Below are 12,012 nucleotides of genomic sequence, written 5' to 3' on the forward strand. Positions count from 1 at the left end.
CATGCAATACGTGCCCTCCTTACTACCCATCACCAGCCTATCCCATCCCCCACCCCCCTCCCCTCTAAAACCCTCAGTTTGTTTCCCGGAGTCCGTAGTCTCTCATGGTTCATTCCCCTCTCTGTTTACACCCCCTTCATTCTTCCCTTCCTTCTCCTAACGATCTCCCTGCTATTCCTTATGTTCCACAAGTGAGTGAAACCATATGATCATTGTCTTTCTCTGCTTGACTTATTGCACTCAGCACCATCTCCTCCAGTGCCGTCCACGTTGATGCCAATGTTGGGTAGCTATCCTTTCTGATGGCTGAGTAATATTCTATTGTATATATGGACCACATCTTCTTTATCCAGTCATCTCTTGAAGGGCATCTCGGCTCCTTCCACAATTTGGCTATTGTGGACAATGCTGCTATGAACATTGGGGTGCATATGGCCCTTCTTTTCACTACGTCTATATGTTTGGGGTAAATACCCAGTACTGCAATGGCTGGGTCATAGGGTAGCTCTATCTTTAACTTTCTGAGGAACCTCCACACTGTTTTCCAAAGTGGCTGTACCAACTTGCATTCCCACCAATAATGTAGGAGGAATCCCCTTTCTCCACATCCTCTCCAACAGTTGTAATTACCTGTGATGTAGAATCGGATAGCTGCTACTGCTTAACAATAGGGTAAGAACTTTGTGACAACTATAACCATGCCCGGGAAGTATTACCGGTCCCGCTTATTGAGGAGAAAATGTTAGATGCAAAGAGGTTAAGTACTTGCCCAAGGCCGCATAGCCACTAAATGGTAAAGCTGTAGTCTGTCTGACCTTCCGCTCCTTCCCCAGACATCAGGAGTTATTTCTCTCCAACTCACCATGGGGTGGGCCAGAAGTGCGGGGGAGTAGTCATTCTCACGCAAGTTGCAGAAGTTCATGGGGCCGGCCAGCTGGTGGCTAGCCGTCTGGCGTCTCTGTGGGGTAAAAAGGGCAGAAGGAGAAGGGGATCCGTCTCTAGCTGAATGGTGTCAGGAACTGAAACAAAAGTAGCCTCCAACAGCAGCTGGCCTGCTCTGGCATCTCCTGCTGAACTGTTTAGCCCCCGGAAGTGGTGTTGGTGACAGGGCTGGGAAAAGGAGTGGGACGTGGAGGTCAACAGCAAGGAGGAGATCCCATTGTTCCTCCCAGATGTGACTCGCCCTGGAGGCTCTATTGAGTAGAGTCAAAATGAGCAGATGCAGGGCCAGGCAGCTGGGAACAAACACCCTCTTCCTTCCTGTGTCTCCTCTCGAGCCCCCAGGGGTGGAGGAGGCCCCGGGGTGGGGGCGTGGAGGGGGGGCATGGGTAGTGCGCAGGCGCAGGGGCGGTGCAGCGGGGTGGCCAAGTGTGGCCAGCAGATTCTTTGGGAGTGGTCAATGTCAGGGAGCCACTGCAATTTTCAGGAGAAAGACAACAGTTTTGAAACATTTCAGAAATCCTCCCCCCGTCTCTTAGTGCCCCGGGGGCACAAAACTGTAACTGAGGTCCAGAGCAATTGTTTGGCTCTTCCTTTGCACCCAGCCTGGATCCTGTATGATGAATTGCTTGCAGGCCCCGTGCCTCTGTGAAAAATGAGGATAATGCAGGTAGAAGTACAATCCTCGGGTCTGGCCCATTAGTACTTTCTCTATTCGCATTTGCTCTTCACTTTTGATGCTGACCATGGCTTTGAAAACATGCTTACAAACACTGTCTCAAGAATCCAGGCTGCAGGTTGCTGAGAGGCAGCGTCCGACTCACCAACCTGTTGTTCTTGTAATTAGTTTTGTCGGTACTGGGCCTTCCGGGAGTGCCTTTTAATGCCTCTGAAACTGGCGTTTCATTCCATGCTTCTGAAAGAACAGGTATTCGAGACCAGCTCTTGGAGAGACTTCTTTTATTCTTTTATTCTTTTTTTATTATTATTAGGTTACATTAGTCATCATCATTAGTTTTTGATGTAGCGTTCAATGATTCATTAGTTGTGTGTAACACCCAGTGCTCATTACAACACGTGCCCTCCTTAATACCCATCACCGGGCTGCCCCATCCTGTCACCTCCCTCCCCTCTGAAACCCTCAGATTGTTTTCCAGGGTCCATAGTCTCTCATGTTTTGTCTCCCCCTCCGATTCCCCTCCTTCAGTTTTCTCTTCCTTCCTCTAATGTCCTCCATGCTATTCCTTATGTTCCACATATGAGTGGAACCATATGATAATTGCCTTTCTCTGCTTGACTTATTTCACGTAGTATAATCCCCTCCAGTCCCATCCATGTTGATGCAAGTGGTGGGTATTCATCCTTTCTGATGGCTGAGTAATATTCCATTGCACTACTGGGTATTTATACAAATACAGATATAGATACAGATATAGTGAAAGATACAGATGTAGTGAAAGGGGCACCTACACCCCAGTGTTCATATCAGCAATGTCCACAATAGCCAAACTGTGGAAGGAGCCGAGCTGTCCTTCAACAGATGAATGGGTAAAGAAGATGTGGTTCATATACTCCATGGAGACTTCTTTTATTCTTAGGTCTCAAGGCAGGGAATCATTAAGAAAAGAAAAGTTTAGGTTTTGTCATCTATCACTATTTTAAGTAGAGGTCAACATTTAGAGATTGGGTTATCAGAATGGTCTATATCAGTGGTTCTCACCCAAGAGAGCATTTGACAATGTCTGGAGACATTTTTTGTTGTCATGAGTTGGTGACAAGGGTGCTATTGGCATCTAGTAAGTAGAGGCCAGAGATGCTGCTAACAGTCCTACAGTGCGGAGGACTGCTCCCCGCAATCACCTGGCCCAAAATGCCAATCATACTGGCAGGTTGTAAACCCCTGGTCTGTGTTTTTTCCTGCCCAATCATTTGGTGTAATTTATACACAGTCTTAATTTCAGTGAATAATATAGAAAAACAATGGAAAAACCGAAAGCAAATTGTAATATCCATGTTCTTTGAGTCACTGATTCTGGAAAAAAAGTAAACTGTGTGGTTATGTGTGAAAAACTCTCTGCCTATAAAAAGTGACCCTCTAAGGTTACTCAGAATTCTCTCTGGTGTGTTCCAATTGCTTATAGTCCTATCGCTTGCTAATTGGTTTATTTATTTTAGATATCTCGTAATGAGAAAGGATGGAAAAGCTGGTTTGATAAAGATGCTCCAGAGGAAGAAATTATCCCTGATGGATATAATGATTCGCTGGATACCTGCCGCAAACTTCTACTTATCAGGTGAGAATAGGTATTATCAGACCTAGAAACGTCACTCACCATATTGTCAAATTACAGATCGTACCTCAGTGAGTTTACTTCACTGTGTCCCACAGCGGTTATTATAAATGTGTGTGCTTCCAAATTGCTGTTTGGGATGGCAATTCCTTAGTTCCTTGACAAGCAAATAAAATGGTGATGGTGGCAGGGAATGTATTAATGATAGTGCTTTGAGCAAAACACATGAAAAATATGCCTCTCTTATTCCCTTTATCATTTACCATTGAGTGAATCATTTATTGTTGAATTTACTTCTTAAAAAAAATAGACTTCATGGAGTTGCAATTAGTCTATGAGCTGAAATTCAATTTTACTGAGAAAAAAAGCCAACAACTGCCTATTGAAATGTATAAATGCTGTTTTGGCCATTAAAAATGGAAACAAATTTTGAGATTGATGTTAAGGAAGAAAATTCTTCCTTTTCTTTTCTTTTCCTTTTCACTTTTCTTGTTTTCTAAATATCCAGGAGCTCAAAGAGGGCATCTGTATTGGAAGGTAGGGGTGTGTGTGTGTGTGTGTGTGATGGGCAAGGCAGGAGGGTGGAGTGGGGGGTAGATGGGACCACAAAAGAACAACGAAAAGATGTAGGATGACTTTGGAGTAGTTTTTTTCTTCCTAATATTATACACCTGAGCTTTCATTTCTTAGAACAAGTTGTTTTCCTGGACGTTGTTCACTCTTTGCTGGTCACCAGAGTGGTCAGCAGTGGTGACCTCATGATGTCCAGAGTATGAAAGGGCTACTCATTTTTTTTTTTAAGGATTTATTTATTTGAGAGAGAGAGAGAGAGAGAGAGCATGAGCAGGAGGGGCAGACGGAGAGAGAGAGAATCTCAAGCCGACTCCACCCAGGCGCCCCATCATTGATATGATTTAAAAATATAACTAATTAAAGCTTCAGAGTAATTGGTGCTTCTGAAAATGAGACGATTGCATCAGCTGGCCTCTAAGTTTCCTTCCGGATTGGCAACAGACCCTGTTGTTACTGGCTCTGCCCTATTTCTTGCCAGTGCCTCGCACCAAAACCACATGATTAAAATTGTATTCATCCAGGGATGGAAAACCTTCCCATCCTTCTTTCACAGACCTGCAAGAGGGAGGATCAGCTTTTTGTCCTTTGCTAATTAAATATGTTCTTTACATGCATAGAATTAAATAGAATAAAAAATGAACACACTGCATGTTTTTCTCTAACTTGTATTCACTTCTAGGTCTTGGTGCCCAGACCGTACTGTTTTTCAAGCAAGAAAGTATATTGCAGATTCTTTGGAGGATAAGTACACAGAACCAGTTATCTTAAATCTGGAGAAAACTTGGGAAGAAAGTGATACACGGACACCTTTGATATGTTTCCTGTCCATGGGATCTGATCCCACAATTCAAATTGATGCACTGGCCAAGAAACTGAAGCTGGGTATGATCAGAAATCCTTGGAATTTAGCAGAATTTCCATATTTTTGTCTCAAACCTTTCCTTTCATAATTCCATAACTGATTCTTAGAAGTATATCTACAAAACTGAGTTAAAAAATATTAAACTCTTTCCTCCCTTTTCAGATCTCCTAGAGATCTGGGATGGTGGGTATGATTATAGATATCTTTGTGCAGAGAGGAACACACTTATGTTAGGTTTGTTCTTTTTTAAGTTTGAACAGAGGAACATATCACATGGATAGCAGGCTAGCAAGAATGAACATACGGGGGTATTTCCATTTCTATATAAAATTACAGAAAAGTCTATTTTGTCACAGATTCAAAAACTATAACCATTGTTGTAACACAGTAATTAGAGATTTATTAATTCTTTTTTTAAATGCACCTTTCTTTTTTAATTTAAATTCAATTAGCTAACATATAGTACATCAGTAATTTTTGATGTAGTGTTCAATGATTCATTAGTTGCATATAACACCCAGTGCTCATCACATCACACACCCTCTTTAATGTCCATCACCCAGTTACCCCTTCCCCCTACCCACCTCCCTTTCCACAACCCTCAGTTTGTTTCCCAGAGTCAAGAGTCTCTCATGGTTTGTCTCACTCTCTGATTTCTTGCCATTCAGTTTTCCCTCCCTTCCCCCATGATCCTTTGTGCTGTTTGTTATCTTCCACATATGAGTGAAACCATATGATAATTGTCTTTCTCTGATTGACTCATTTCACTTAGCATAATAACCTCCAGTTCCATCCATGTCAATGTAAATGGTAGGTATTCATCCTTTCTGATGGCTGAGTAATACTCCATTGAGGGATTTATTCATTCAGTAACCCTTTAGTACGGCAGCAAGCTAGATTCAGGAAGTACAGAGATGAATATAACATAGCTGGGAAGACAGACATGTAAGCATGTAATTGTGACAGTGCTGTAGGAGTTACACAGACACACCTAACTACGAGATTCAGAGCTACTCAGACTGAGGGGTGCAGGGGAAAGTATCACAGTGATGATATTTTGAGTAGGATCTAAAAAAAATAGATAAAATTTCACCAGGTGGGATGGTAGGAGATAGAAGGAAAGTGGCTCCAGGGGGAGGAGGCAGGGCAAGAAGAGAGCAGTTACTGAGTCAGTAAGACCAGAGCACAAGGACCTGTGTGATGCAGAACACATCTTGGTAAGATTGAGCCACTCTTTTATAGGATAGCAATTTGTAGGAGGGCTGTTTATCCACTCTTCATTCTCTGGACATCAGAATGTGTTTGGGATTGCCATTTGGTATCTTTTAGATTCAGATCTCTATAACTATACCTTATTGGGTTAAGTCATTTATGTCTTTATAAAGATTATAAAAGTGATTGATTATGAATAACTAAACCTAAACTAATACCCTAGGAAATAAAACTTACATTGAGTTATTATGTTAACATGACGTGATATAAAATCAATTCAGTCCTCTCCGAGTATTCACCATGTGTCCTGCATGAAGAAATTACTGTAAACCATCAGCTTAGGGTAGCATGGTCTATGTTCATCCCCTCTTTCTTCATCTTGACTTTGCTCTATTGTCACCACACTCTTCTATGTTCTATATGGATCCATGTTTGAATGGTCACTTTCTTTAGTCTGAACACTGATATCCAATGTAAAGAGCTCCCAGGTTCTAATAGCAACTGTTCCTGATTAAGTCTCATTAACCACCTTTAATGTAGGCTGTGTTGCTCTGGTATTTACAGCAACATGCCAGTCATTTTCATTGGCCTAAGAGTGATGCCTCTCTTGCAGCCCTGTAGTTTGCAGATCTCCCTCAGAGATAGCCCTCTATGGATCTTTGTCCTGTTGCTTTGTCCAGGTGCCCCACTTCTCTCTTCTTATGGGTTTCTTTTTTCTGTCTTACTATGAACGAATCTCCATGTGACCTAATTCTTGGTCTCTGGTGGTTTGTTACCTTCACTACATGTCCAGTAAGTTCAGCACTCTCAGGGAAAGTCCCCTTACTCTCTTGGTCCTGAGTCCAAATATCAAGGGAAGAAATTCGTTGGTTTTGCTTTGGTCATGTGCTCCTTTATGGACTGATCAATGAACTATTGCTGCAGAGATGGGTTCACAGCAGGAACCACACGTATGGAGCTAGAGTGGGGTCATTTCTTAGAAGGGGATATTGTTCTTAGAAGATGAGCGTATTTCCAACTAGAATTACAGTGTCAGATGTTACCTCAAAACAGTGCTATCATCTAGGACAAGGGTTTACGAATATAATTAAGAAAGTCAAGGTCTCCACTGGGAGAAATTATAACCATGATATTAAATGGATACATAAGGCTGGAGTTGTGTTCTTACCTTTAGGGTTATTACATGTTATCATACTACTTTGCTTGGCAATTTGGTGATTTTAATTTCTTGCCATGACTTTAGTTTTTCCAACAATTGTTCAGGTTTCTGTTGGTTACTTTGTTAGGATGCTAAAACAGAGTGGATCTGATCCTGAAGGACCCAATGAATTTTATAAAGAACTCCTTGTTGAATAATTTTTAAAAGTGCTAGGAAGTCTCATGCTCTTCGCTGCTTTGGATTAAAAATCCCTAAAACAGCTGTGAAAATGAAACTATTATATAGACAGAATAACATATTAATCTAGTTTCTACCACAAATATTTTATTTGGGTAACTGGATAATAGATAATCATAGAATACTCAAGGCAAATAGGCTGGAAATCTTGAAGTTCAACTACCTTATTTTATAGCTGGGGAAACTCAGGTCTGAAGATCAGGTCAGGCAGCCAGTTGGGGACAGGTCTTAGTGGGGTCAGATAAGGTCAGGCCTTATCTCAGGTCTTCTAAATCCCACTACAATGTCATGCTCTTTCATTTCCTCTCACCGCCTTCATTGGATGAATTAACCAGTTGCCAAATAGCAACTTGACGGATGGGCCCAAGTCAAATATATTTTTGTAAGAAAAGAAAAACTTCTCACTGTAGATATTGTCAGGTGCCTGTCAGACTCTGCAGTGAGAGATTTGGAGCAGATAAATTCTGCCCAGAAACACTGGGTTCCTCGTCAAGAGGAAGAAGAGACAGATGGCTTTAGCATGAGAACCCTGTCAGAGCCTGGGTAAGGGAGAAAGGGGTCCCAGATAAACGAGGGGTTTGAAAATAGAATCCAAACACAAATGAAAGAGAACAAGTAAAATACAAACCCACAACTATACAGAAGAAGGAATGAGAAAATGGGTATAGAAACATATATAGATGAAAAAATTTAAATAAGAGAATAATATATAGTTATGATAATAACCTTCAAAATATCGTTAAAATTGACAAGATTGTAAAAAAAAATACAAATTTACAAAATTTTCTCAGAAAAGGTAGAAAAACCTGAATATACTAATAATCAGGATAAGAAAAATTAGAAGTTTTTAAATTATGGCCTCAGCAAAGGACCTGGGCTTGGATGATATTTTTAGTAAATCCTTTACAAATTTCACGTTTTATTCCATTTCAGAACAAAGAAAAAGAAGATATATTTTCCTCTTTATTTTAAGGGAATAGCATTATTTTGCTATAAACAGACAACATAGTAACTTAGTAAAAGAAAGAAAACTACAGATTGACCCTACTTATCAATAAAAATGTAACTAAATGCAAGCAAGAAGAAATCATTATAACATTTAAAAAATAACATGCAAAAAAAGTAATAATTTGCCTTGACCAAGTAGAAATGCATGGGCGAATATAAGAAGGATATGGTGTTAAGAAATCTCATCACAACAATAAGTAAAAGGCTTTTCCTTAGGCTATCATATTATTACCTTGATAAATGCTAAAAAGGCATTTTATAAAAATTCAGCATTTGTATTTGACTTTTAGAAGTTGAAGCAGAAGAATATTTTAATATGATAGTAAATATGAACTTCAGACATCAACATTTTACTTACTGGTAAATAACTAGACACATTAAAGTCAGAAATAAGATAAAGATGTCTGCTATCACCACTATTATTTGGCATTGTTGTGGAAGATGTAGCAATGTATTGTAAAAACCATAAATAAAAGATACAACTACTGGAAAGGAGGGACAAAAATCATCATTACTCTCAGGCAGTGTAATTGTCTAACTAAAAACACAAATGAATCAACTGAAAAGCTATTAGACTTAACGGGACAGTTTGGGAAGGTGGCTGGTCACAAAATAAATATATAAAAAAAATTAATGGAGCATTCTTGTAAAATAAAATGTAAAAAATCCCATTCACTATAGCAATAAAAATAAAACTAAGAAATAATTTTTAAAATACCTATTAGAAGAAAACTATAAAACTTTCTTAGAGGCTTAAAAGTAGGATAGAATAAATGGAGAGTTAAACCACATTCCCAGTGTAAAGATTCAATATTGTAAAGATGTCAGTAGTCTCTAAATCGATAAATTGAATGCAAGTCTAATTGAAATTCCAACTATATTTTCTGTTCTAATTGGATAGTAGAGGGATCTTAGATCATCTAGAACAGTAAATGGACAAGAATAACCAAGAAAGCTTTGAAAAGGAAAAAGAATAATGGGAAACAAGCATCACCAGATTTGTAAACCATTATCAAATGACAATAATTTAATCAGTGTGGAACTGGCTCAGAGTAGATAAACAGATCAATGAGGCAAAATGAAAGGCCTCAGATTAGGCTCTACTATCTATAATAGCTGAGTCTATAATAAGATTCACATTTCAGAGCAATGGTGGAAAAATAGATTAGTCAATAAACATAGTTGGGATAGCTGGATAACTTTAGGAAAAAGTAAGGATTTTATCTCACTTTAAACTCCAAAGTAAATTCCAGATTAATTAAGCTATAAAAGAAAAAAAAAGGAATATATTGATACTATTGGGGTAGCTAAGATTTTCTTAATCATAATACCAGAATCCAAAACCAAGGCAGATAGTTGGACTGGATGAAGTTTTGAAACTTCTACATGTCAAAGCACCGTTAATAAGGCACAAAAGAGGATAGATATGTGGGCTGGGAATGACAGCATTCCATTTAAGCTGGAGACACTGGCAGTCCTTTTAAATATATATATATATCACAAATCTAAAATCTTTGTATACTTTGTTTTAACTATTCTATATGTATGAATTTCTTCTAAGAACATATCGAGAGATACATATCAAGATTTATATGCAAACATGTTTCATCTAGCACTATTTATAATACTGAAAAATTGAAATGTCTTAAATGTACAAAGGGTTGAATGGACAAGGATGCATCAATATGATGGAATACTATGCCACCATTAAAAACTTCTCCAATACTATTTAATGACAGTAAAATGCTCACAATATACTGTTAAGAAGGAGAGGTTTAAAATAACATAAGTGAGTGTGTGTATATCTCTATCTATATAGATACAGATATGTGTGTATGTATATGCGTGTGTGTATCTACATATATGTAATACGTAGATAGATAACTTTTAATGTAGGTGGGTCTACAATCCCTTACTCAAAACATTTGGGGCCAGATATGTTTCAGAAATCAGAATATTCCAGCTTTTAGGAAGGCAATATTTCATGTATTATGTAATATACTGCAGTTAAGATTATTAGTATTCATAGAGATAGGAATAAATAAAGTCTATAAATAGCCTCATAACCAGTCAGGTCAATTTTTGCCACTGCAATGATTTTGTGCAAAATTTTCAGTTTTCAGAACATTTCAAATTTTAAAATGAGGGTAAGCGACTGTGGATTGTGCATATTAAAAAGATGAGAATGAAAATCTAGGGAGGTTATTCATGAATTTCATTTTCTTCCTTATACTCTCCTATATTTTCCAGTGCTTTCACTGAGCATATATTACTTATTTAGGGGGGTGCCTGGGTGGCTCAGTCAGTTAAGTGTCTGCCTTTGGCTCAGGTCATGATCCCAGGGTCCTGGGGTCAAGCCCCACATCAGGCTCCTTGCTCAGTGGGGAGCCTGCTTCTCCCTCTGCCTGCTGCTCTTCCTGCTTGTGCTTTTTCTGATAAATAAATAAATAAATAAATAAATAAATAAAATCTTTTTAAAAAATTACTTATTTATATATAAGTTTAAAAAAAACAGGAGAAGTGAAAGAAACACAAGCCTGATTTTGGAAAGAAATGGAAAGGCCACTGAATTCTTATTAAAGTTCTCAAATACGAACAAACAAAACACCCAAACCACCAAAGTGTAATTATACTTTTTTTACCTGCAGCAACACTTCCTACAACACCCTTCTTCTTTTGAGAGTTCCTCTCGTGATGTTGTGGCATCTTTCCCCCACATCTCTAGAAATTTAGACTTGTACTGCCTTTTAAATCTTTATTTATTTATTTTATTTATTTGAGAGAGAGAACAAGTAGGCAGAGTGGCAGGTAGAGGCAGAGGAAGAAGCAGACTCCCCACTGAGCAGAGAGCCCGATGTGGGGCTCAATCCCAGGACCCTGAGATCATGACCTGAGCTGAAGGCAGCTGCTTAACTGACTGAGCCACCCAGGCGTTCCTAGACTTATACTGCCTTTTTTCTCACTGGCCCCTGCCCTTTGAGACCTTTCTCCTCTGAAGGGCAAAGCTTCCTCACTTTTCCAGTGTCAATCAATCTAGTTGTTCCAGACCATTCAGAAAATTTATGAAATATTTATTGACCTATGTTAAAAATGAGGAAAGATTGCAAGTCAATAACTTAAACTTCTACCTTAAAAAACTAGGAAAAGAAAAACAAATCAAACCCAAAGCGAACAAAAAAAAAAAACGAATAAACATTTCAGTGAAAAAAAAATGAAATGGAGAATAGAAAACAACAAAGAGTCAACAAATCAAAAGTATCTTCTTTGAAAAGATCAACAAATATCTAACAACCACTAGTTAAAAAAAATTAGAATGTTAGTAATATACTGAGCCTCACTCCATAAGCCCCCCTACTTCCCAAGACTGTGAAATATGCAAAGAGGTTAATTACAATTATCCTTTTGTAAAGATCAGAAAATATAATTTGATGATCAATAACTTGCCCAAAGTCATAAAAAAGTAAGTGAACATTTGATGACAAGGGAAATGAAGAGTAGTACAGGGAAATTCACTCCCAGAACTTGTTAGACAAACCATGGAAGTGAATCCCAAGGATTATGAAAGAAATAGAACCTTAAATGAGAAAAGGGAAATTCTCCATAATGGATAATGTATGCCATTACTTCATAGTAAGAAAAAAAAAGAAAGAAAAGAAAAAGAAAAGAAAGAAAGAAAAGAAAAAAGAAAGGGAAAGAAAGAAAAAAAAAGAAAATTGACAAATCTTTAGTTC

At 38.4% G+C, this 12,012-nt stretch overlaps 1 protein-coding gene across 1 annotated transcript in view; it reads left to right on the forward strand.

Moving 5' to 3' along the window:
• Positions 1-12,012, forward strand: part of DNAH8 (dynein axonemal heavy chain 8) — a 224,806-nt gene that overhangs the window by 129,355 nt on the left and 83,439 nt on the right. Inside the window, exons 46-47 of the mRNA XM_040645126.1 lie at positions 3,115-3,233; positions 4,483-4,685. Coding sequence (XP_040501060.1) covers positions 3,115-3,233; positions 4,483-4,685 — 322 coding nt within the window. The remainder of the gene's footprint in view (positions 1-3,114; positions 3,234-4,482; positions 4,686-12,012) is intronic.

This window comes from Ursus maritimus, unplaced genomic scaffold, assembly GCF_017311325.1.
Source record: "Ursus maritimus isolate PB19 unplaced genomic scaffold, ASM1731132v1 scaffold_30, whole genome shotgun sequence".
Classification (NCBI taxonomy): domain Eukaryota; kingdom Metazoa; phylum Chordata; class Mammalia; order Carnivora; family Ursidae; genus Ursus; species Ursus maritimus.